Raw genomic sequence first — 27,370 nt, 5'->3', positions numbered from 1 at the left:
ATTACCAAGGAAAGAACTTACAACTAAACCAAATTCTTTCTAAATTCACTACAGCTTCAAACCTATTTTGGCTCCTTCTTGTACACTTTGACTAACTTCTCAACACAGATAATCTATGGCTGGATCTACATTGCCATATATTGTAGTCTGAGAATGCAGGCTAACTGTATTAAACTGGATTATATGGCAGTGCAGACTCATATAATCCAGTTCAATGCATTTAATTTGCATTCTCAAACTACGTTGTATGGCAGGATTGATCCAGTTTATGTGACTGAATCTCATACTGGATCAGATTATTACCATGCTGATGGGGAAGGGGGGGATTCTTTTATTTGCAATATATTTCTTCAGTCAAGATCCGCAAAGCAACCATTAAGCCTACAGGGTGGGTGGAGTCTCCCTTCTCCATTTTCTCCTCATTAATAAAGTGGCTTTAAGAGAAATCATGATTTTTGAAACTGAAACCAACATGAAGAGAAAAGGAATACATCTACTCACAGCACTACTGCCTGGACTCAGTCATCCTTGCTCTCCCCTGGACTATATTAAAAACACAAAGAAGCACAAGTAGAGGATCAGTTTAGGGGTCTCCTAGGTCAGTGCTACTCAAATTGCTGGTGTGTGGATCAGTGCTGGTCCACATGCTGTTGGCTGCTGCTCTTCACTAATCTTCCACAAGAGAAACCATTGTAGCAAGCGGGCACAAATGTGATAATGGCACACTGGGGAAAAATCCATATTATTGAGCTGTGGCAGTATCAAACTACTGTATTTATTCTACAGTTTGCACCTGTGATCTTCTGCTTCATGATATTTTGACATCATGTGAAATTGTTTTCCAAGAGGCCTGGCTTATTTGGGATGTGATTTCCCTAACTGATTTTCTTCTGTTGCTCTGTATATATGAAAATTCACATTGTAAAAATTTGCTTTTCATTATGTGGATTATAAAACATATTGGACGTTATGCTCTGCCTGATGTAAATTACTTGTGGTATTCCAGAAAACTTTCAGCTATAATTTATCTGTCTATGCTGGCTAGGGCTAATGGAAGCTGTAGTCCAAAAACAGGTGGAGAACCACAAGTACCCCATCCTTGATTTAAGCAATGGAACGGCAAGATACATGCCATCAATGAGAATAGAGACAATAATGGGGACTTCACCAATATCCAATAATAAAAAATAGAGAAAGAAAAGTCTTCTCGATTTGATATTCTGTTTATTCATTTACCTCATTATGATAATTTAAAGTAACAATAATGGATTAGAAAATAGAAAATTATAAACAACTAAGAGTTTCACATATTCTTGCACTTTTAGTCAGATCTTATTAGAAATGATTAAGAAATTTCACAGCTTGAAGGATGGAAGGCCACATAGTAGATGAACAATCCTTGCTTAACCCTTCTTACGATTCCATTCTGAAATTCTTAGTTCCGGTGGGGCCCGGCGGAACCATTCTGACCACGATCCATCATAGACAGCCACATCTGGTTTGCCACAGAGGTACGCCGCAAGGGCAATATGGCATGCTGTGACCCCCTTACGGCATGTAGCGATCAATGGCTTTGAGAGATCCACTTTCTTTTCCTCAAATATGCTTTGGATTTCTTCTGGGCTCTTCTCAAATCCTTCCTTAGTCATGAAATTGAAAAAAGGCATATTCAGACAGCCTGGGATATGGCCTGGTTCAAGTCCTAGAAGAAGGAAAATACACAGAGGAATTTTTTCAGTGATATTCCATGTTGCTATAGCAGTTATACAAATCAGTCAGCATGTCCTTGATCAGAAATGGATTTTTCTATTTGAAAAAAAAGAAAGATGTGAAGAATTTTGCTTAGTTTTTCAGTTATTCTCTTCTGGTAGCCTAGATCAGCAGTAACATCACCAGGAAAGAGTAGATCATCTCAGTAAGATTTCTTAAGGCTGTGTTAGCTAATATTACAATCCTATTTTGGAGTGAGCAAATCTGTTGAGCAAGGAGCCCTTTTTCATCCCACCATTCTGGTGGGCTGGATCAGCATGTTTTTGTGTGACTAAAAGTAATGTGACATTTCTTCTGGTTCAGCCTTTGCCTATTTTTGAGGGATTGGGGGTGGTAGTAAGATAGGGGAAACTTAATTGCTTCATTTTAGAATAGTTTTGAAAAATCTGGGGTGGTTTGAAGGATAAAAATATTTTTAAACACTTTCAGGGAGTTTAGGGTATTTCCGGACCCCTGTAAATATGGGGTCAGGTGACATATGCCCGATAGCTCACACCTTCCTCACCCTGGCCTATCTAATCCAACATCCTATTCCAAAAATCGATGTAAAATTATTATGAAAATCCCACAATCTGGAATAGATGGCAACAATGTTCTTCTTACTATGTTTCCTAATACGTGTTAGTGAAATGTATCTTTTTCTAACATATCTATACATAAGGTGTACCTGTTGGACTCAAATCCTATCAGCTTCTGCTAGTGGTTAGAGTGATGAGAGTTGAAGTCCAAGTACATATTAAGGGTCACAGATCAAACGTATTAATCAATCAATCATTCAATTTATATCTTGCTTTCCCCTGCAAAGTGGGATAGTTAACATTAGGGACAGCAATCATGATGGCCTCCAAATATTGGACTGCGAATACTAGCTATTCTAGATAGCATAGCACATTTGCTAGGAGTTGCATTCCACAATATCTGGAAGGCTATATGATTATCATCTCTGTTTTATGTAGACACTATAAAATATTTACATAAAAAGATAGGTAAATGGGAACTCCCACACATTAGATGGCAGCCAACATATCTATTGGCCGTTGCTTCAGAGGGAGTCGCAACAATGCCCTTTTCAGTCTTAGGCCGAAATCTAATTGTCACTCTCAGATTTGTAGGATAGACTCATGACTAAATGATGTCAAGGTTTTTTGTTTTTTTTTTGCCAATTCCATTGATTCAGTGGGTTTATTGTTCTTGTCACAATTGACTAGATTTAGGTCTCAAGAGTTGGGAAATATGATTGAGGCAAGTCAACCCCTGAGGATTTGTTTACTAGTCAACGTAAAATGTTTCAGTCAGATGGGCAGAACAAAGTAAACAATTATTTTCAGTTCAGTATTTTTAGACCTGTAATGTTATCCAGGGGAAGTCAAGAGCTCTTCAGCCAATTCCTGAGGAGCACAGAGGAAGCTAATCAAGAAACAAATGAGTCGAAAAATGTCCATCTGGAATAGTGGGAGACAACTGTGGCACATTTCCCAAACAATTTTCCAAAGAGATTGCTGCTTTTCTTACTCATACATGGGTACTGGAGGGGGAGCCAACTATGCCACTGTTGTTTTCAGCCTCACATAGTGATGCTATTTTTGTGAAGGCATGCCACAATGCCATGCCATAATGCATCTCTGAATCACAATGTGGAGCACTAACTAGCAAGTTTTAAAGGATTTATTTTGAACAAAAGAAGAAATGATTCATATGAGGAGATGAATCTGTCATAGGGATAATATTTTAATAAAGTGGTTGCCAGTGACATTGTGAGGGCAAGATTTGGGGGCCAATATCCAATGCCTGACTGATCAGAAAGCACCCAGACTGAGCAAGACTGGTGGCCATCAATTCTCCTGGGCAATGGATGCGCTCAGTAAGATTATAAAAGGAGGCGCGGCATCTGGAAGGTTGAGCAAAAGGAGAGAATCAGACATTATTGACTTGATTTATAACAGCATTTATTCCACACTCTTTTAGTGGTTCAACTGAAACAAAAAAAAGAGATTTTGATCAGGGCCTACATAAATGATACAATACAGGAGAATTTAGAACTAGAAGTAGTTTCAAAAGAGTTTTAATTCTTGTATGGCACCTTAGATGGGACTTCCTTTGTAGACTGTTCAAAATTTCATCTGGGACAGAGCTACAGCCAGAATGTTGCCTGGGGCTGGTTACAGGTAATATTGCCATTTTCCACTTCTCAAAATCCAGTTACCTTATTTGTACATTTTGCAGAATTATTCTAATTATGCAAATTGCAATTACAGTACTTGCATTCCATGTATGCAAATTATTCATGCTATTTATTGCATTTTTCTTCCACTATATTCCACTTTCCATACCTTTTTTCATCATTACAACTGATTTAAGAGGATCAATATAGACTCTAGAGCTGTGTTCATGGTGCTGGGCTTGGGACCAGGAGAGCCAAGTTCATATCTCTGCTTTCTTATGTAATTTACTATGTGACTTTGGATCCAATTGTGAGTTTTAATAAGAGTACTAGTTTATCAATATCTGATAAAATGAAGTCATCTTGCCCTTGGTCTGTGTGAGTCCAAGGCTGCATTAGGCTTATTTATTAAACGTATATTGGCAGTAATAGACATACAATTCCTATTTCTGGAGCTGGCTTGAGGGCAAAATACATCTGGGATCAACTATCCTCATCAAGTAAAAAATTCCCAAGAGTACATTTACACCCACAAAGTGTGGAAAATAATGTTATAGGAAAAGTCAGCAACTTTATACATTGTAGTCAAGATCAAAGGCTAACAAATCAATAGTGTGAAAGGTCTAAACGTCTGTAACAGGTATTTTAATTTTATATGTGTGCACTGAAGGTTAATATGACCATATTCCACCTACCTTAAAAGTCCAGGCTATAAAGAGATTAACTAAAATGAAGTCCTATAGATAAACGTAATATATAAAGTCACCCAAAGAAGCTGATGGTAATCAGCTAATCTAGTTCTGTAGATCAAGTGTATATTGTGTTTGTTCAGTTTTGTTCTTTTTCCAGGTATTTCAGGGTGTGGAGTATGACTGCATGGAAGGTTAGAAGAACTCACTCTACTTACTCAGAACTACAGCCATAAACCAACTATTACACACTATTTCTCAGAAAAGTACTTATCTAAGCATTTGTCAAAGCTGTTTTTCTAGTTTTTGCAGATACATTGATTGTTTCAACAGCTTTGGTGAAGGGACAGCACACTGCATGAGTAAAACATGTAAACTGGACAATGACTAGTTCCAGGGAATATAACATCTGTGCAAATATGAGTATTTTGATATTTTGTAAAGGTGTGTATGCAGTTGCCCCATATATGACCAAAATTACAGGAGAATTATACATCTGTATGTTGCATGTGATAAATATATATGTGTATGTATGCAGTACTGCCCTTATATCCGAAGGGGATATGTTTTTGGACTACATGTGAAAACACAAACCAAGACATAATAGTGAACAGCATTGAAATGAAGGGCCTCCAGTCCAAGAATACCCTCAAGTCATGCTGGAGGACATAGATAATACCTAGAGTGCATAAATGAAACTGCAGGTCCTGGTCCCGTAGATATGGGGGTCATACTGTATTATTATACATTTGTTATTCCTGGGCAGAAAATGTTTCCAATGTAAAACAACCTTGCGTGAATATTGCACATAATAGATCCCAAACTGCAAAGATTCTGTCTGTCCCTGATTCTTCTTGTGATGGTTTCTTAGTGCCCTCCTTCCCTAAAAATGTACTTTTCAACTATTTTGAAACTATTTTTGAATACTCTTTACAACCTTAATACCGTGGGATCCAGTAGAGGCTTTGTAAAGAGCTATGAACGACTGGGGTTCTTTTTCTAGGCAGGGGGGAATCTTTTTTAATACCAGTTAATTTTGTGTTGGAACCAAGACACCAATTCCAAAATATGTTTATTTAGAAATGATTGACCTAAGCAAACATATAGGAACTTGTAATAGGTGTGCCTAGAACTGAGCTCTTACAACAAAGATGATAAATCTTTGGCACCCCAGTTCTTGAAGAACTATGATGTCCACTAGGCCTTCTATAGAGTTGTAGCCAGTCTGAACAGTTGTAATTTGGGTATAGTTACACGGCTAGTGTGTGATCATTATGAAGTCTCTTCCTTAATAAGATTCTTTCCTGAACTATAAAGACAACATATCAAAGATTTCTTAACCCACATAACATTTTCACCTCCACCAAAAAGAATGAGAAAAACCCTCTTTTACTTGAATGAAGCAATGCTTGTCTACCTACAGAGAGCAAGAACAGGACACAAACAACTACTTATTATTTTTGCTTCCCATTTTTCAAAGTCCATGCCATAAGGCATAAACTATTGTAGTTTCACTATGCAATTTATGTGAAAACTATTCTCATAAATGCAGAGATTCAATATCTATAGGCAGAAAAAAATGAGGGGGTTGAAACAATTTTTTATTTTTTTAGCGAATCATCATCATCATCATCATCATCATCATTTAATTACTTATTAATCGCCCTCCATCCACGATGCTCTAGGCGATTTACAAGATAAAAGTCCAGTCAGTCTTTCTTGCCCCATTATGCTTCTTATGTATGTTTTCAAACATTTAATAGTTGAAAACGACCTTTAATTTTAGCTGTTGACATTGGCAATGTTGCAGAAATCTGAAGTTTCTTCACATTAGGAAAAAACTATCCATCACAGACAAAATATGTTTCCAGTAGATTTGATGGTTTTCTGCAGGTTTAATCTTCTTCCATTTTCTACATTACAGGTCAAACTCTTCTATCTTGAAGGCATTCATTGTAAAGTTCTGTGCACTTATTCAAGTTGGATTTTAAATGACCATTATTAATAGGGAGGAGCACTTGCAATTCCTAAACTACTTCCCTATGTCTTGTAAACCTTTCTTGAAACTGACTGCAGAAAAAGTCCAGAAATGGGATGTACACATTTATCCTATAATATTCCATTGGTGTTGGTGAAGTTGCCTGCATGTTGCTTTTACAAGTCCGCCTTGAACAGATGTGAGGATTACAGAAGCTTTCTTAGGATGTATATGGTTACTATATTCAGAACAACAAAAAGAAGGTATCCAGCTTGGGAAGAAGTCTCACTATTTTACAGAGGACTCCCTTTTAGTTCTTCAAGGGTTCTCACCACCACGCTGTAGTTTGACAATGTAAAACTGCATCATGTTGCTCAACCCTATAGGTTTCACAAAGTGGCAAGAGGCTGTATATTTTTCTGCAACACTTCCAGTCTGATGGATGATACTCTGAAGAAATTGCACAGAGATGATATTGTTCCTTGGCAGTTTCAGACAGGTGGAATGCTGCAAGTTTTTACTAAAGTTAGCTTTAGTGAGTGAGCACTGCAATGGATGTAGACAGCCATTGCATATGTTTGTGATATAGTTGCCTGTGCTCCACTAATATGACCACTCATATTAGCTGCTTCATCATAACCCTATCCATACAAGTATAGCAAGTTCTGCCCAATATTTCTAGTGTTTTCAAAATAATGCTTGCAAGTTCTTCACCTATCACCTGTCTTCACAAAGCCTATAAAGTCTTCTCTTATTCCTTCAACATCACTGTACCTTACCAAGAAAGATAACTGGTCTGAAGTATTTCAGTATTCACATCCAGAGTTTAATCTGCCAAAACAGAGAAACATTGTGATGCATTGCATCCTTCAACAATTTTTGACTGTCTTGTCACCACAAATGTTTATTAGTTCATTTTGTATTTGAAGACTAGTATATTGGACATTTATAGCTGCAGTTTTGAGATGACTTTTTAGGTCAGTGTCTCCTGATCCAGCATGAGATCTCAACTCGACCCTAAAATTACCATCATTGTGCAAAGGTTCTTCACAGGTAATAGGTCCTGAATCATTTCTCCCTCTCAAAGCCAGTGCTTGTTGCCACAAAAGACAATAGTTTCCAGAATTGGCAGAAGTTTCTTTCTGTTTTCCTGTTTTCTTCTGCTTTCCTTTATCATGATGATGGGTTACATCAAGGCATTTTCCACTGGGAATTAGCAAGACGTTTTCAGCCAGGCACAAGTTGTTCTGATAGTACTCTGTTTTTTGGTATCCATTGAAGACTTTTATTGCATCTTTCCTACACAAAAATGGTTTAGCAACCAATGAACCAAGCTTCTGATGATCACCTTAACTCCCCAACTTCTCCAAACACTACACAGTACTTACAGAGTGCACCTTGTACATGAAATGAGTAGGCACAGGAAACACTTATTCTGGCAATAGATTTCATGAATTTTGCACTAATTGAGCTTTCACTTGGTCATCAAAAATAGTCTTGTTCATATAAAGTCCAAGGTTTCACAATGAACCAGCTTCTTGACTTTGCTCTTGTTTGGCAGAGTTTGGATTAGATGAGACTCAATTTCCAGTTTCCTCAGTTTAAACCTGCAATCCAGATGTGCATGTTCTGGGGTCTTCATCAGTACCAGCTGCTGCAGTGGTTCTCAACCTGCTGCCTTCTTGGTTATCAATATTTGGCTTTTTTGCCATTAACTCAAAAACATTCAGTTGCTTTGATAGATGTTTAAGCATCTTCTGGAGTCAGGTGGATGAAAGAAAACACTAACAGCAATTAACAGAGTTTTAAGTCTCAGAACAGCAACTTAAGGTAGCAAACAATTGCACAGTAAGACAGCTGTGTTTGGAATGACCCACAGCTGCTTTCATGCCTTCCTTTTATACCCCAGTGGGAGGAGCAATAAGACGGACACAAGAAAGAGCTCTGAAAAGGGTTAGAGCAAGGGTTCTCAAGCTGGGGGTCCTAGATATTTTTGGCCTTCAACTCCCAGAAATCGTAACATCTGGTAAACTGGCTGGGATTTCTGGGAGTTGTAGGCCAAAAACATCTGGGGACCCCAGGTTGAGCACCACTGGGTTAGAGCAAGGGAGCATTATTTGTAGAAACCTCCTTGGTCATGTGGCCAGCAGGATTGCATGGAGTGCTGTTAACTTCCCGCCTAAGCAGTACCTATTGATCTACTCACTTTTGCATGTATTTGAATTGCTAAGTTGGCAGAAGATGGGACTAACAACAGGAGCCCTCCCCGTCTTGCGGATTCGAACTGCTGACCTTTTGCTCAGCAAATTCTGTAGCTTAGCAGTTTAACCTGCTCTGCCACGGTGGCCCACTATGGCAGTGTAGAAGGGGCCATTATTGTACTTGCATTGATTTTTTAGAAATCAGTTTTCTATCCACTGGAGCCCTCCGGATAATGTAACATCTGAAATAATGCATTGATCTCTCTATATAAAAGTCTAAGCTTCTCTGTCATGTTACTGGGAAATAAAGCAGATTGTCTGTAGCAAGGTGACATATGTATGAGGGGAAGGGAGAAAGGAAAGAAATAATGAGAAAACGTAGAAAGAAAGGACAGGAGAAGGGAAGTGGGAGAAAAGAAAAAGGGAAGGAAGGAAGAATGAGAAAGGAAAGGGGGAAAGGTGTATAAAGAAAAGCAAGAGAAGAAGGAAAGAAAGGAAAGAGAGAGAGAGCAGGAGAAGGTGTATGAGGGAAATGGAGAAAGGAAGAAGAAATTCATAAAGGCCCCTTCAACACAGCCATATAAAATCCAGATTACCTGCTTTGAACTGATTTATATGGCAGTGTAGAAGGGCCCAAAGAGAGTCTGTTCATTGCCATGGAGACACTGAGAAGCAGGCCTTCTCAGAGCTGGAGAAGTGAGAAAGCAGAAGGGACAGCAGCCTCTCCAACACCCAGACAATGTCAGGTATATATGCCAGTACACTAATATTTACAAGACATATTTCAGAACCTTGAAGTTGTTGTTATTGTGTTTGGTTGCCTTCAAATCATTTCTGACTTATGGGAACCCTAAGGTAATTCCATCAGCGTTGTTTAGAGAGGTTTTCCCCTTGCCTTCCTCTGAGACTGAGAAAGTGTGATATACGCAAGACCACCCATGGGTTTCCATGGTTGAATGAGGATTTGAACCTTCATTCCAGAGTCATAGCCAAATGCTCAAACCTCTACACCATTCTGGCTCCTGTTTTTCAGTATATTCAATAACTATATTTACATTTTGTCATACTTGCTGATTTGATTATTCATGGAATTGATTAAAATGTTCTCTTTAGGTAAAGTACGTGACTTTATGGTCAATTTCTTGCAGTCATGCTGGAGGACCTGGAGATTTGTAGAGAGAACTGTCTAGGTCAGTGGTTCTCAGTCTGTGGGTCCCCAGATGTTTTGGCCTTCAACTCCCAGAAATCCTAACAGCTGGTAAAGTGGCTGGGATTTCTGAGAGTTGTAGACCAAAACACCTGGGGACCCACAAATTGAGAACCACTGGTCTAGGAACTTCTAGGTCATCTAGTATGATTCTATGGACAGCTTCCAGAGGATATCAAACATAGAATCTTCCTGGATGGTCTAGAAATTCCTAGAGAGAGGTAAAAAATAGGTATTTCTTTATGGATGATTTTTCATTTTCACAGGGGTACTGCGTCCTTAATTCCAGCAAACATAGAGCTAGGGCTGGCTGTTCTTTGCATTCTTATCCAGGAAAGTGATTTCATGGCTGGAATAAGGCATAACAGAGGAATCTTGATTCTTGCACTGAACAGAATATTGGAAAGGCTGGGTGTGGTGACATTAAGAAATAGTTAACTTGACTTTTTTAAAAGCACGCAGCAATCTTTCATTGTTAGTGGAGAAGTTCAATAGGTATGCACTCTTTTCCCCCTTTCTACTCTGCCCTTTGTCCAGGAAAACAAAACAAAAAACAACTCAACAATCTCCCAGATAATATTGCAGAGGAGAAAGAGATGAGATAGTGTGCTTTGGACTTCTTGTGTAACTCTTGGAGAGTTGGTTATTCAATAATAAAAAGGGAAAAACCAGTTAAACAGCTCTTTAAGCCATGGGAAGGAAAAAGAGGGACATGAGAGACAAGAAAAGAGAGTTTGAAACAGCAGCCCAATTATCAAGTTACTGGTGAACGTACTGTAACAGTATGCTGAAATGTTACTAGCAAACATGAATGCCAACAAGTGATCTAGCAGATACAGAGTCTTAAGGGAAGAATATAATTGTATATTTTGCTTCACTGGTAAAAATAACATTCTTCTGAGGTGGCAGACATCTTGTCTTCAAATGTGACCATTTTTCCAAAGGGAACTGGCACATCTTGTAGGAATCTATACTGTAGAATTAATGCAGTTAGACACCATTTTAACTGCCATGGAGCAATGCTATGGAATCCTGGGAGTGTAGTTTTACAAACCTTTTAGCTTTCTCTGGCCAGGAGTGCTCACCAATCAATACTACAGTATCCTGTAGTATTGATCCATGGCAGTCAAAATGGTGTCAAACTGCATTAAGTCTATAGTGCAGATGCCCCCCATTAGACATCACAATCACTAAATCGTATGCATGTTTATTTGAAAAGCTTCCTACTTTATTCAGTTGGTGTTTACTCCCAGGTAAGAATGCAGAGGATTGCAGCCTAAAGCATTGAAACAGAAGCGGCCAACCTGTGCTTTTCCAGAGGGTGTTGGACTACAACTGTCATGACTTCTAACCAATGACTAAATACTGCCTATAGCTGCTGGGAGTTACAGTCCAACAACATCTGGGAGGCCACAAGTTATGTTCTCCTGGTCTGATGGAGTGAATCAATATTAGCAAATGAGTATGGTCCAAGGCACACTTCAGAATTGATGTGTTAAACATTTCTTGGTAGCTGAAGGTAATTCCAGCCGTCTCTCCTACCTTCCTTCCCTGGCTCAGGTTCTGTTCCTTTGAATCTCCCTTCAGCTCTGGAGTCTACCATCTGGAAGCGTTTGGATTCAGTGTTCTCCAAGATCTCCTCATAGGTCTTCAAGAGAGACCTGTTCAGGGAGGCTTTGAAAACAGCTGGCTCTGGTCTGGTGAACTCAGATGTCACTGGGTGGCCCTCTTTCACCCAGTTCTTGAACCCTCCGTTCAATACAGAGACGGTTCGGTGCCCGAACACTCGGAACATCCACCAAGCCCGTGGAGCATAGAAGCTGCCCAAGTGGTCCCCGTCATATACCACAATGTGCGTTTGGTTGCTGATACCTAGGTGGCCCACATATTCTGCAAAGTGTTTCTCGCTGGGCAGCATCAGCTCATAGGGTGACGATTTGTCTTTGCACTCCTCGATATCGAAAAAGGAGGCACCTGGGATGTGCCGTTCTTGGAATTCTTTTTGGGCATTTCTTCCACCCGGTTCATACCAGGAGGCATCCAGGACCCGTAGTTCAGGCCCAATCTTATTGGCCCGCACAGCTTCGGCTAGCCATTTGGTGGAGACCAGGGCTCTATATAATGCTTGCTGCACCATGTTAGCCAAGTCTCTTCTGAACAGCTAGCAGAAGGCAGTGTGGAAAAGGGGGTGGAGCAGAGATTCCCAAACTCTGGTGTCTGGTTGTGGCCTGTGGGCCAATCAGAGGACAAGGGGCGGAGAACAAGCCCTGAACCACCTTCATTCCTATTCCGTCCTGCACTTTGGACTGGCTCAAACCCTCCCACAATCAGCTGACAATCCCAGCAATACCCTTCCCCCCCTTGAAAACAGTCAAGTTTTGAGAACTTAAAAGAAGCATTAGGAGGAAACAAAAACAAATCATCTTCCCCACTCTCCCAGTCCCTTCTAGGTGCTTTGTTACTTTATCTCCCCCACTGTGATGTGACAACATCTCAAAGTCAGCTGTTTGAGGACGTGCTGAGAACGGCGAAATGTCTCGAGTGCCAAAGTAAGTGACAGTGCAACGGTGAGGTGATTGACTAAAACTGCTGTGGGACAAAGTGCAACTCTGAAAGAGGAACCGGCACATAAAAGTGCCAAGGCTATGGAGTCACAAAGGGTAAAGAGTTCCCTTACAAATTGAAAGCTGCAAGGGTAGCCAGCATATTGATTCTAAAACACTGGCAACTATCTAAGAATTCTGATAGAGCTTTCCCTGTGATAAAGTTTGGGAAACGTCGCTTCTTCAAACTACAACTTCAGAAATTGGTGGGAGAATTGGGCTCTAAAAGTAATCTTTTCAAGTTCAGTTTCAAATAGTCATGAGACAACAGCCAGTTTCTGGGAGTTCTAGTTCAAAAGTATTTTTTCCAAAGGTTCACACTGATTTGAAGCAAAGAGCCCCACTGGGAATTATCATTGCTCACACATAGTCATTTGTGGTGTATGTGTGTGTGCATATGAATTATGTATGCATATCTACCTACCTATTTATCTATCTATCTCCAAATCATGACAGTGGCATGGGCTGTTCAGCCATAAATTGTGTTCTAGGGAACTTTTCAAAGCACTGAAATCAGATTAACATCAGGCGATAACATACTTACTAATAAACTTTACTGAACACAGTATTGCTAAGTAAACATTGCATCACAACCCCCTATTTCCAGTGAGGTTGTGGGAATGCAGGCTTCCTTTTGAATGTCTTAAAATCAGTTGGAAGAGGCCACAAGAACCATCTTACTCAACCCACTGCCAAGAAGAATACACATTCAAAGCACTCCCAGCAGATGGCTATCTACCCTGTTAACCCCCCCCCCCCCCCAGAAAAGGAGCCTCTGCCACACTCTGAGGTGGTGTATTCCACTATTAAACAGCTCTTATCATCAGGATGTTTCTCCTAATGTTTAGGATAAATGGCTTTTCCTATAGTTTGCATTCATTTATCTGTGTAGTCTCTGAAGCAACTATAAAGTTGGCTCTATCTTCATGCATTTTATTACACACGCACACAGCTTAAAAGACTCATCTAAGCTCACCAAAGAAGCCTGTGGTAAAATAAAGAACCGAATCCATGAGAAGCCAAAGAGCTCTAAGGAATAAGGAAAAGCAATGGATAAACACCTGTCATTCACCCCATTCTCCCCTTCTTCTCTATGTTTCTTCTTTGTCTCATTCTTAGCCCTGTGACTAGGAAGGAGAGGGGGAAAAACCAGATAAGTTGTTGCTTTTTTTTTTTAGTCAGCTGGTGAACTGACTGCAATACAATTTGCACAAAACTCAAGATTGATCTTGTTTCGTTTTGAAAATTGAGCTGTGAGTTCAAGGCATTGTAGCCTTTGTGCTGCACTAAGAGGCCTGGGAAGACTCTACCAAACTTTCCATCAGCTCTATGGAATGCAATAGTAATTGATAAAGTTGCTGTCCCATTTGAAGCTCCATAAGTCTTGCACTGAAGGAAAAGTATATTTTGCCAGTCCTGACAAAAGTCATAGGGGAGAGTGGAAGAGACAGAAAAGACATAAGGCAGGAAAGAATCAGCCTGTCAAGATTAATCCTCATACTGTTGGCCCTTTGTATCCATGGGTTTTGTGACCACAGATTCAACCAAACATAGCTCAATAATATACAAAAAAATCCAAAATGTAAACTTCGCACTAGACCAGTGGTTCTCAACCTGGGGTCCCCAGATATTTTTGGCCTACAACTTCCAGAAATCCCAGCCAGTTTACTAACTGTTAGGATTTCTGGGAGTTGAAGGCCAAAAACATCTGGGGATGCCAGGTTGAGAACCAATGCACTAGACTGATGCATCATCATACCCAAAGTCTCCCATTTGGCAGAGCCTCAAGGTCTCACTAGTACTCATTTCAGCTGTTCGCTATTTTATATAAGAGTTGCCATTTTACTATGACATTATATATTATAGGACTTGAGCATCCAAGGATTTTGGAGATCCTGGAACCAAACTGCAGCAAATGCAGTATTTGTCAAGATGTGAAAGATGGAACCGTAATGATGTAACAAATCTGTGTATGAGGAGTGTATGTATGTAAGCATTCATGTATATATGTGTGTATTTATGTGTGTGTGTGTGTGCGTGTCTGTGTATCTATGTATATGTGCATCCATATAGGCAAACACACACTACAGCTGAGCTAGCTCCAGATCATGCCCTGTTGCTATAGAGCTTGGCTCTGATGTAACCCTAAATCAACAGACTATCATTTGTTGATTTAAATGGTTTTATTGCTTGCCCATTTCACATCTTTGATGTGTAATTTCCTTGGACAGGCTGAGCATTCCTCATCTGGAATTCCAAAATCTACTAAAATCCAAAATTGTCCATATGGGTGGCTGAGATAGGGGACACCTTTGCTTTCTGGTGGCTCAAGGTACAAAACCTTGTTTCTTGCACAAAATTATTGAAAACCTTCGATATAAAAATACCTTTGGCTATGTGTGTAAAGTATACAAAACCTAAATGAATTCTGTGTTTAAAACTGGGTCCTGTCTCCAAGTAATCTTATTATGTATATGCAAGTATTCAAAAATGGGGGGGGGGGGGGAACCTGACACACTGAATACTTTTGGTCTCAAGCGTTTCTGATAAGGAAGATACATCTGGTGTAAGACCTCCCATCATGGAAGATGCCTGCCAGGGCCTGTAAAACTCTGCTCATTTGTTCCAGTGATGCAAGTACACTGTAGAATTAATGCAGATTGGCACCACTTGAACTGTCCTGGCTCAATGCCATGGAATTCAGGGATTAGTAGTTCTAAGGTAAAGATAAAGGTAAAGGTTTTCCCCTGACATTAAGTCCAGTCATGTCTGACTCTGGGGGTTGGTGCTCATCTCCATTTCTAAGCCGAATAGCCGGCGTTGTCCGTAGACACCTCCAAGGTCATGTGACCGGCATGACTGCATGGAGTGCCGTTACCTTCCTGCCGGAGCGGTACCTATTGATCTACTCACATTTGCATGTTTTCAAACTGCTAGGTTGGCAGAAGCTGGAGCTAACAGCGGGCATTCACTCTGCTCCCGGGATTTGAACCTGCGACTTTTTGGTCTGCAAGTTCAGCAGCTCAGTGCTTTAACACACTTCACCACCTTGTAGTAGTTCTACAAGGTCTATATCCTTTGCTGCCAAAAATGCTGGTGCCTCACAAGACTACAAATCCCAAGATTGAACCATCGCAGTTGAAGTGGTATCAAATTGCAATAATTCTACAGTGCAGATGCACTATTTGTTCCAGGTCCAGTCCTAGGATGCATCTACATTCTGAAGCCTTATTGCAGTTTGACACTATTTTAACAGCCACGGCTCAATGCTATGGAATCATGGAAGTTGTAGTTTAGCGAGGCATGAGTACACTTTAGTGGAGAGAGCTATAGCATCGAGCCATGGTAGTTATAGTGGTGTCAAAGTACATTAATTCTACGGTGTAGATGCAGCTTCGAAAGAGGAGGAAGGCGCGATTTTCCCACCCCGTTCGGATCAACTCTTTGTGTATCGGCTCCCCCCGTTCTCTGCCGCGAGTTGGTTTGTCCCATTCTTCCTCTCCTTCCACTGGATGGGAAAATGGGCCGTGGTCTTTTGGCTCCGCCCAAAGCAGGGGAGGCGCCGATTAATGGACGAGGAAGGAGACGTGTGAAGCCCTTGCAGGAAGCCGGCCGCAGTTTTCCTCCTTGACCATCATCCCGTGCAAAGTGGCGCAGAGGTCTGTCGGGACTGCAGCTGGGGGAGGATTTCCGCGCCAAAACTGGATCCCTTAAGGGTGCATCTGCACTGCAGAATTGATGCAGTTGGATCCGATGGGTGTACAGAAGCTGGGGATGTATGAAAACTGGGCATTAGGTCAGCTATTTGGGGGCTGTGACCCACATCAACACCGCCATGCACAATGGAGGAACATTTTTAAAAAACACTTTAAGGAATACATACTGGTTTAGTAGGAATTTGGCCTGCTACAAACAAAACCTGGCCTCCTACAGGCTCCAGTACGTTTCACACCTTGCTTTGACCAAGTTCCTGTGTTGTCCAAGGCAGCATCTACACATAGAATTAATGCAGTTTGACCCCACTTGAACTGCCATGGCTCCATGCTATGGGATCCTGGGATTTGTACTTTGTGGGGCAGCAGTACTCTTTGGCAGAGAAGGCGCAAGACCTTGCAAAACTACAACTCCCAGGAGACTGGGCAAGGGAGTATTTTCTTCTGGCACTTGCTATAGAGGTCATATTAGCTGTAAATGGGAGTGCTTCTGAGCATTTAGGGCAAGCATGGTCAAACTTGGGCCCTCTCTCCAGGTGTTTTGGACTTCAACTCCCACCATTCCTAACAGCCTCAGGCCCCTTCCTTTCCCCCCTCAGCCGCTTAAGCGGCTGAGGGGGAAAAGGAAAGGGCCTGAGGCTGTTAGGAATGGTGGGAGTTGAAGTCCAAAACACCTGGAGGGAGGGCCCAAATTTGACCATGCCTGATTTAAGGCATGAAATATAAGAGACAGAGGCAACATAATATTCTGGCCTTTAAATTGAGGGAGGCACACTTTTCCCATATCCCTGCCTGGTGCTCTGATCACTATACACATTGTGGCCCCTTCTACACTGCCATATAATCCAGTTCAAAGCAGATAATCTAGATTTTATATGGCAGTGTAGAAGGTGCCAGACTCTCTCCATTTAGCTATTATAAGTAACACCTTCCGTAGCTGCATCTGACTGCTGGTCTGTTGAAGCAAGTTCCCGTTACAACATCTTGTGGTAGTAAATTCCACCAATCGATCAGTTATAAAACTTGGTATAATTATCGAATGACCTGCAATGTAAGAGTCCAGGAAACTCCATCGAATTCAATAAGGAAAATTTATATAGCAAGAGTGGATGCAGTGTTGCCCTCTCTTTGCTGTTGGATTGCAACTCATAGCAATCCTTATCACTGGATATATTGGACGAGCTGATGAGGATTACAGTCTATCAACCATTGGAGGCTGATACTTGCTTAGCCCTGAAGTACAGGCAGTCCCCAAGTTGCAAACATCAGATTTACAAAATGACTCACAGTTAAGAAGGGAGGTGAGATAACAGAAAGTGAGAGAAATCTAATTTACCCCTCAGAAGGGAAATTCACTCCAGGAAGAGTTCTTGTAGGGAAAAGGTGTCTCCACTGAAGCTTTATTGCCAATCCTTGTTTCCACAACAAGCCACATTTTTCAAAATCCAATTCTCACAGGGACAGAGAGTGAGGTGAAATCTTCTGTACAGAGGAATGCCATCAGGGTTGTTAACCGTTCCCTGTGTTCTCCAAAACTTATATATTATATATGTGTGTGTGTATATATATATTATTGACATTAAATCTAGCTGAGTCCGGCTCTAGGAGGTAGTCCTCATCTCAATTTCTTAGCTGAAGAGCCCTTGTCCATAGACGCCTCCTAGGTCATGTGGCCTGCGTAACTGCATGGAGCGCCATAACCTTCCTGCCGAAACAGTATCTATTGGTCTACATATGCTTGAATTGCTAGGTTGGCAAAAGTTGGGGCTAGCAACGGGAGCTCAACCGTCCCGTGGATTTGAACCGCCAACCTTTCATTCAGCAAGTTCTGCAGCTTAGCGGCTTAACCTCCTGTGCCACCACAGCCCCATTATATATAATTTTTTGACTGGAGTTACACTTTCGAAATGTACCTGTTCTGACTTATATACAAATTCAACCTAAGAACAAACCTACAGAACCTATCTTGTTCGTAACATGGGGATCGCCTGTATAGAGTTGTAATCTGGTATCTTTAATCATAGACAGCTCTACATCAATGGTTTCTAACCTTAGATATCTAGATGTCATTGGATTACAACTTCCAGGATCCTCTAGTCACGGTTTATGCAAGCTGGGGATTCTAGGAGTTGAGATCCAGTAACATTTTAGGACTCCGGATTGGTAACAATCCCTATGTGAACTTTGTTGTTTTTGACTTGTTGTGACCTGACCTAATGTGACTTTATAGGGTTTTCTTGGCAAGATTCATTCAGAGGGAGTTTGTCTTTGCCTTTTTCTGAGGCTGAGAGAGTGTGACTTGCTCAAGGTCACCCGGTTGATTTCCATGGCCAAGCAGGGATTTGAACTTTGGTCTCCAGAGTTGCAGTCCAGTGCTCAAATAACTATATCATGCTGGCTTTCAGTGTGAACCCTACTGCTTCTCTTTTTAGAAAATAACAATGATATGGGACCAAATGTGGTTGGTGATACAGGAGAGGTTTTTGTGTGTGAATGTACAGTTTGCTTTTGAAAAGTCTTGCCATGGGAAATCGGTTCCCCCGATAAACCCCACCACATAGTTTTCAATTCAGACAGCAGTCCAGTTGTCGGCAAAATGTGCCACAGAAATCTGCCAAGTGACAACATTAGCTTTTAGTGGAGGAGAATGGAGGGATGAAGTACACCCTCCATTAAGTCAGGCTCAGCTGACCATGTTTCCAGACTGAAGGCAAAAAAATGTATTTATACAGAGCTATGTTCCCACTTAAGCATCTGTTGAAAGCCGAACAGCCTGCAGATTTGTGAATAGCCATAGCTTTGCATTAGCTGTTTCGATGGAGACATGAGTGTGAGATCATGCATTGCTTTTCCAAAAAGTATATTAAATTGAAAGAAACAAAAGCAGGTTAGTGAGAGCGCCACAGCAAGAGAGTGCTTTGTAGAACCACCATGAATTGTGTCTGGAGATAGCAGAAGAGTGAATACTCGTGCATTCTTCATGATGAGATGTCATGCTGAAGTCTGATAACAAAAGTGAAAGGAAGAGGCCTCCATGCTTTTCTTGAGCCACATGCTGTTTTATAATCAGGAAAGTGGTTGGTTTTTCCCTTAGCAATTCTAAAGCCAGAATGCTATCTGAAATCCTGGAGAGAACCATTTTCAGGCATAGTTAACAGTATACACCAGTGGCCTAATTCAGCATTCAGTAGCTTCCTGTGTTCCTCTTGCCTTTTGTCCAGCAGCCTTTATAAAAGGTTGATCACAAAGCAAAGCAACTCTGGCCGAGAAAGTTAGGATTTCATGGCAGAGCTGCCAGTTTTGCTGTGGTTGGGGTTGGGCAATTCTTTCCCTTCACATTATTCTGCAGTTTCAGGACTTGAAAGAAGCTTGAGAAAGATCTGCCCTTTTCTACCCTTTCTGCTGGTGGTAAGCTATCACAAGACAGTGGCAGTGTGGCTGTGAACACCGTCTTTTATTGTTGTCTGTCTTCAAGTCCAGAGAGGATTCGCCATTGTGGAGCCCAGTAGGTTTTCTTGGATAAGCAAGAATGTATCCTAGTCCAGGACTCAAACCACTATATCATACTAGCTCTCAAGGTGGGATACATATATTATAATAATAATTACAACAACAAAAACAGCAAGAAGCTGCCTTATATTTTTGACTGGAGTTACGCTTAAAATGTGTCTGTTCTGACTTACATACAGAACCTGTCTTGTTCATAACTTGAGGACTGGCTGTACAAGGAAATACATACTGTAAAATGCTTTAAGAGGCTTACTATGGAAAACAGTACTAAAATGACTCAGTAAATAAATAAGAGAAGGAAATGCTTGAGCTCCTTGTTAGTTTATCCTAGTTTTTTTAGCATATCCTAGTTACTTGGGCCAAGAACCAAAGCTTGGGAAAGATTTGGATGATTTTTTTTGGATGGGCGGGGGAAGCAGGGAGAAGAACTGGAAAATATTAAAACCCAATTTGGCCCCCACAGAAGGCCTCAGGTCACAATGCATCTGGCCTCTATCTAAATGAGAACTTGGGACTTTGGCCATCTACTTTCCCTTAAATATTGATTTATGCCTTGTGGACCTTCACCTGTATTGCAATTTGTAAGATTGGGCTGGTATTTTTTTAAGTTTTAAACTATTTTTCATTGCATAAATGGTATCTTTTAATGTTTGTTATCTGTAATGCATTATATTTATATCCCAGGTGTTTATTTTAATTGATTTTGTGAGTTATATCCTATATACATTTTTTTAAATCACAGTGTGGAAAGTCCAGTGAAGTCCCAGCTTTCATCTGAAGTCAAACAGGACTCAGGCGCAATGTCTCAGCAGCTTCTCTATCGAGCTCTGGTATCTGCTAAATGGGTGTCTGAAGCAATTAAGTCATCTCAGTCTGGGTTGGCTGTCCGACTCTTAGATGCCTCCTGGTATCTCCCCAAAATGAAGCGTGACCCCCAGAAAGAGTTTGAAGAACGGCACATCCCTGGTGCTGCTTTCTTCGACATAGACCAGTGCAGCGATCGTGCATCACCTTATGACCACATGCTCCCCAGAGCAGGGGAGTTTGCAGAGTATGTGGGGAAACTGGGTGTGAGCAATGACTCCCATGTCGTGGTGTATGATGCGAGTGATCAGGGCTTGTTTTCAGCTCCTCGTGTCTGGTGGATGTTCCGGGTTTTTGGGCACGATGCCGTTTCCCTCCTAGACGGGGGACTGAAAAACTGGCTGCGGGAAGGGTACCCAGTCAGCTCCGGAAAGAGCCGTTCCGCTTCAGCTGAATTTCATGCCTCCCTGGAAAACTCAATGGTGAAGACCCACAAGGACATTAAGGAGAACATTGAGTCGCAGCACTTCCAGGTTGTTGATGCACGCGCTGCTGGACGATTTAGGGGAGTGGAGCCTGAGCCCCGGGAAGGTAAGACATTATGTCTAAGGATAGAAGTATTGGGCTAATTTTGTTCAAAAAAGGATAGCACTCACCAGGAACAAGAAGAGAAGAAGCTTTAGGAATATTTGTTCCCATCATAAGTCTGTAAACATTTGTTGACTACAACTGCCATCATCTCCAGACAATCTGTGTTTGGAAATGATGGGAATTGTAGTCCAGCTACATCCCGGAGTCCAAAGTGTTGGAAAGCTATTGTTCTAAGTGCATTTAAATTTAACTTACCAGATCTTCAAATGCAAATACTGTGATAATCATAAAGATTTTTGCTTTTTTTTTGCTGATTTATGCTAGGTCTAAAGCCAGTACATGGGAAAAATTACTTGGGGAAGGGAAAACCAGTCAAGGAACCTTTCCAAGTCCTGATTTACTTTTCTCATGCATCGAGTGTGAGTTTGCAGATAGGCATTGCTGAAATACAGTAAGGCTTGATTTCACAAGTAACATGTTCCTGTTCTTGTTTCCTATCATGAATTGGCTGAAATTAAGATGGTTTAAGACACAACCCTATATATGTGTATTCGTAAGTAAGTCCCAGAGAGTTCACATACCGGTAGGATCAGTGTGCAATTCTTCACAAGAATAGTGGTCAGTTCCAGTCAGGTTCTTTGTTTAGAAATGCTTTCATTTTTCTTCCAGGTATTGAGCCTGGCCACATCCCTGGGTCAGTAAACATCCCATTCACCGATTTCCTAACTGAGGAGGGCTTGGAAAAGAGCCCTGAGAAGATTCAGAGCTTGTTTCAGGAGAAGAAAGTGGATCTCTCCAAACCTCTCGTGGCCACTTGTGGTTCAGGTGTCACAGCATGCCATGTGGCACTGGGGGCATACCTGTGTGGAAAGCCTGATGTGGCCATTTATGATGGCGCTTGGGTAGAGTGGTTCATGAGGGCACGGCCTGAGCATATCATCTCAGAAAGCAGGGGGAAGATCCAGTGAGATACAGCCATCAGCCTCAGTTGAGGCAGAAACGTTGCCTTGACACTAGGAAGAGGACAGCCTTAACAATGATTAAGATGTTCTGCTGTAATTAATGTGGGTGTTTTGTGGTCCCATTGTATTGCCTACTTTTATGGGAAGGGATGGTGTCCCATCCCACAGCACTTGTTTAGGGTGGAGCAAAGCACTGGTTATGGGATGGCAAGACAAAAATATTTTGCTGTTGAATATGAGAATTTGGGGGGTGGGGGGTCTGCTTTACTGGACACAACACAGGAAAAGGGCACATTTTGGGAATTAATTTTGCACTCTAACCGTGGCAAATTATTTAATTTTTCCAGAGCTTGGAACAGTAACTTTTGGAGAGTGTGATTTCCAGAATCCCCTATCCATCATTAATGAGGGATTCTATGATTTATATTTCACAAAGTGACATTTTCAAACACTACATTTTCCTACCTGCAATCATTTTTTCATACAATCTGAAATGACATTTTTACTCATTTTTAAAAAACAATGTCAGATTATGAAGATCCTGTTTAAAATTAAACGCAACTTTTAAAGTATTCACCAGTTTATTGTTTTCATTACTCTGTGTGCATTTTGATATATTTCTTTTTTTAAAAGTTTGTCTACAACAGCTGTTATGATTAGTAGAGATGAGCAGGCTTCTGGTTTGCCAGCTCTGGTTATTTTATATCTAACCAAGTGGCACTTGGTGCAAATGACATTTACCTAGGAATTTGTTTTCATTATTGGAACAGAAAGGAACTCAATATGCCTTCCACATAAAGGCGGACATTCTACATTAGAATACTGTATAGCTCTTTGTTACCTCTTGTTCCTTCAAGTTGTTTGTGATCTATAGTGACCCTAAGATGAACTTATTACAGGGTTTTCTTGGCAAGATTTCTGCATAAAAAGTTTGTCATTGCTTTCCTCAGAGTCCAAGAGGTTGTGATTTGCCCAGGGTTACTCAATAGCCAAGCAGGGATTTAAGCCCTGGTTTCCAGAGCTGTAGCCTAACGCTCAAACCACTGCACCACATTGGCTTACACACAATGTCATGCTTGCACAATTCCATGTTTCTCATTGTAGTCTGGCAGCTATCAAGCCAAGCTTGCTGGTGAGAGGTGGAAGTGATTTAGAGCCTGACATAGCAATTGGACCCAGTTGGGTAATAGATAGAAATGGAAGTGCACCCATGGGTCAAAATGCACTTTCATTTTCCTTTCTCCAGGAACTAAATTGCTCTCCTAGCACTAGTAAGAACCAGCAGCTTCTTCAGTTGCATGTATTAGGATGGACCACAATGGCAGAAGAACAGTCCCTGGCACCATGTCTGAAAAGGAGCATACACAAGTAAGCCGGACGTAGGCACACCTCCATGTTACTAATAGTACTCACCAACTTCTGATTACCTACATTTCCAAATAGCCATGTTTCTGCCTTACAGGAAAAATGACAGTCCTGTGGCACTTTAAAGACTACTAAATGTAGTACAATATAAGCATTTGTGGTCGACAAATGTATGTACTTAGGCGATCCCCCGTAGCTTGAGGATGATGGTCCTGGCGGTGGATGCGTAGGTGGCTGTGGAGCCCTATTCTTGACCCACATGTTCTTCCACTGTGAAGACATCGGTTTCCAGACAGAAAGCGGTCCCGGTCAGGGTTGGTTTGAGGCTCCTTCCTCTTGGCATGTTTCTCTCTTAAGCCCTCCATTCGTGCCTCTTCGAATTCTGCAGTACTGTTGGTAACAGCTGACCTCCAATTAGAGCACTCAAGGGCTAGGACTTCCCAGTTCTTGGTGTCTATGCCCCAGTTTTTAAGGTTGGCTTTGAGCTTATCTTTAAATCACTTTTTCTGTCTACCAACATTATGTTTCCCACTCTTGAGTTGGGAGTATAGTAACTGCTTTGGGAGATGGCGATCAGGCATTTGGACAACGTGGCCAGCGGAGTTGATGGCGTAGGATCATCTCTTCAATGCTAGTGGTCTTTGCTTCTTCAATGTGTTAGTCTTTAAATTGTCATATGATTTTTTAAAAATATTTTTGGTTACACTAACTTTTCTTTATTTCCATGTAATTTAGGTAGGGGAGGGCATTTTTATTGGTGCTGTTATGAAACAGATGAGTGCCTGAAATGTCCTCCTTCTGCAAATGACACAGTTCTGTAAGTCAGTTTTGATCTACTTTTTCTCCTTGTGCTTTGTAGGTCACAACTTGAATTCACATAGTATCTGTGTCCTCCCATGGTGCAGTAAATACTAAAAAGACATCAGCCTCCTCCAGTCAAGCTGTGTGTATTTATTTACCCACATTTTATTCTCTCTTCTCCAAAAAAGAGAAAAGAAACAAAAGGGACCAACCAAGAGCATTTTACCAATTCCAGAAATGAAATGATTACTTTTCTTAGGATTATAGTCCAGTAGATGCAATGAAAAAGTGATTGGGAGAGCAAAAGCAATTTCGGGAACTAGATTGGGTGGGGAATTACAGCACCTTCGGATTATGTTAGACTCCAGTTGCTAGCATCTCTTCTGATTAGGACTGCTGGGATTTGTTGGATTAAATTCATGGATATAAAGTTCTACAAATAGTAAATTCCATTCACCAGAGCGCTTTCTCAAAAAAGAGTGATAGCACTTTGATTCTATTGTAACTGTTGTGAATTTATCCTGTGGAAACTTGGGATCTTGTATTTTAGGGAGAGGTATTTAAAATTCTTAGACTGAGAGCACTAGAACAACCCCCCCCCCCCCCCGAACTACAAATCCCTTTGTTCTAACTAAGGTAGGTAAAGTAGAATCAAAGCATTATAATTTTGATTTACTAGACTGAAGCTCAGGCATGATGGAGAGGTTCTCACCCACCTTATTTCTCATCAATGACTTCCTTTGCTCTGGGAAGTGTGCAGCCTTTTTGCTCAATTTACCTGGCAGGTGGTAGACAGAAAATACCCTCTATTTTTTACTGCAGCTTCTAAAATGCTCCAGCCAGCATGAGTTGTGGCCACCAGAGCTGTAATTTTAAAATGTACATTTCCCAACTCTGGCTGTGGTTTTCTTTCAAGATTCAATCAGTGAATGCATTTCTTCATCCTTCCTGTGGCATTTATAGGGGACAGGAGGACAGTTGCCCCATGATGTTTCAGATCTGTTATAATTATTTATCTGGAGCAGATCTCTTGTTACTTCCAGTGACATAGTTACAAGAATATGCTTACCAAAGCTGCAAGTCTTTTCTTTTAAAAGAGTGACCGTTTGGCCTTTGATGATATTGCAATTTAAAAGTTGCCAGTGCTCTTAAAATGCCAATATAGCTTAGATATATTTAAGTATAGCCCAGTTAATGGAGTAGATCCCAAAAAAAGAAAAGAAAATGGTATTAGGTATGAATTATACATCAATGATGGGTACGTATATGAGATAATGCATGCTAAATTGGTTGAATATGCTGTTACAGCTAAAAGGAATGATTTGGGCACGTACTCAATAGTCTTATCAGGATGTTAAGGTTCCTTTCTCTGTTTGGTTCATCTGCAGCAGAGTATGTTTAAAAGGTTTCCTGCAGGGCCAAAAGTAATAATTAGTATAAGTAAAGGGTGAATTAATCTTGAATTGGCTAGCTCACCACAGGGATGTAATTCTTCACTAATTTTTTCTCAAATGAAAGAATGAATAATTTTAGGAATACTTTTCTTCCGTCTGCTAGAAAGTCTTAAAAAACAATTTAGTTTTTGAAGGTCATTTGCAATTCTGGTCTCATTCTGTACAAAATATACATGTGGTTGTTTTGTACTGAAAACAGCATTTTCTACATAGAAAATAATATTTCTGCAGCAGAAATACTACTTTCTGGGCAGAAAACACTCTTTTCAGTGCAAAATAACTTTCTTCAAATTTTATACAAAATTAGTAGCATGCAAAGATTCTTATCAGTTCCGATTGCTTCTCACCAGAATTACTTAATTTAAGAGACATACTATTTTAAGAACATTTTCAAATATTCTTTCCATCCCTAATGACACAATCTGTTTAGACTGCCCCTTGGCGGAAAACAATGATATGGAATAATATTTCACATTTAAAATTACACTATCTTTTTCATTATGAAGTTTTCTGATGTGGCCAAATTGTGTTATATAACATGGACAGACAACAGTCGTTCTAGATGTTGGAGTGCAACTCCCATAATCTCTCACCACTACCTTTGCTCACCAGCATCCCCAGTATAGGGCAAACTTGGTGATATTTAGATGTTTTGGCTTGTACCTCTTGTCATCCCAATTTCAGTTGCTTGATGTTTTCCTAAACTGTAGTTCTCGAGGTGTTTGGATCTTGAACTCTCAGAAGCTTCAACCGGCTTGCCTGATGATCTTGCAGGATTCTGGGAGCTAAAGTCCAATATCTCTGGAAGACCAGAGGATGGGAACACACTGCTGCAATCTACTGAATTAGGAGAGCACCAGGTTCGGGAAAGTTGACGAAGGGAAGGGATAACTCCTGGTGAAAATGCAGTGGGAAGGGTTCCAGGAGAGTTTTCAGGTATGCCACAAATAATCTACACTTCATATAAAGCCTGTTTTATAATCTGGAAAACAGTAAGGTGCCTTTTTTGTTTTTGAAAGACCCCCCAATTTGTTAAAAGCATTTAGCAATACCAGTTTAGGGAAGCCGCTGCTCTGCATTTCTACACTTCTGCAAGTGAGGAAACACATCTGCAAAAAAAAGTACTGCCTCTGAATCATGTCACAGCATGATTGCAAAATATGTGAGTGATATAACACCATTTGGAAGGGAGGTTTAATTATGAATGCATCGATTCTGCAGACGGATGCTTCTGTCATAGATACATCTATCTTAAGTAACTAGCCAGGTCCTGCTTTTAGTTGGCTGCCCTACATATTATTTTTTTATAGATATCATGGGGCATTCTAGGTATATTCTATACTAAGGCAAAACTAGGCAGGTTGTGGCCCTCCAAATACTGATTTAGGACTTCTGAAACCCTTTACTATTGGTTTAGCTGGCAGGGGCATTATAATTCCACATCTAAAAGACTGCATTTATCCAGGCTGTTTCAAAGGCTGCATGACAAGTTATGGACTTGCAGTTGTGTTTGCCACGTAATTCTGTGCTATGCAAGACTGGTATCTGAGCTAACAGCTGC

The 27,370-nt window shown here is 40.8% G+C and overlaps 2 protein-coding genes across 4 annotated transcripts; one reads left to right on the top strand and one right to left on the bottom strand.

Moving 5' to 3' along the window:
- Window positions 1–1,204: 1,204 nt before the first annotated feature.
- tst (thiosulfate sulfurtransferase) lies at window positions 1,205–12,183 on the bottom strand. Its single transcript, XM_003220942.4, has 2 exons — window positions 11,549–12,183; window positions 1,205–1,702 (listed from the first exon to the last, which is right to left on the bottom strand). The coding sequence occupies exons 1-2, from the start codon at window positions 12,141–12,143 to the stop codon at window positions 1,404–1,406; spliced, it is 894 nt and encodes a 297-aa protein (XP_003220990.2). The 5' UTR covers window positions 12,144–12,183; the 3' UTR covers window positions 1,205–1,403.
- Window positions 7,558–22,761, top strand: mpst (mercaptopyruvate sulfurtransferase). Of its 3 annotated transcripts, XM_003220941.4 has the most exons (4): window positions 7,558–7,651; window positions 12,447–12,555; window positions 20,575–21,227; window positions 21,897–22,761. In XM_003220941.4, exons 2-4 carry the CDS (start codon window positions 12,539–12,541, stop codon window positions 22,193–22,195), a joined length of 969 nt encoding a protein of 322 aa, XP_003220989.1. In that variant the 5' UTR covers window positions 7,558–7,651; window positions 12,447–12,538; the 3' UTR covers window positions 22,196–22,761. The 3 variants fall into 3 exon arrangements, with proteins under 3 accessions (XP_003220989.1, XP_003220988.1, XP_062839051.1); XM_003220940.4 differs by lacking the exons at window positions 7,558–7,651; window positions 12,447–12,555 and adding an exon at window positions 16,113–16,268; XM_062982981.1 differs by lacking the exons at window positions 7,558–7,651; window positions 12,447–12,555 and adding an exon at window positions 17,014–19,730.
- Window positions 22,762–27,370: the final 4,609 nt, after the last annotated feature.

The sequence above is a fragment of the Anolis carolinensis genome, chromosome 5 (genome assembly GCF_035594765.1).
Source record: "Anolis carolinensis isolate JA03-04 chromosome 5, rAnoCar3.1.pri, whole genome shotgun sequence".
In the NCBI taxonomy this organism is placed as follows: Eukaryota; Metazoa; Chordata; class Lepidosauria; order Squamata; family Dactyloidae; genus Anolis; species Anolis carolinensis.
Note: the sequence above shows the minus strand (reverse complement) of the source record. Positions and strands in the feature narration are given on the sequence as shown.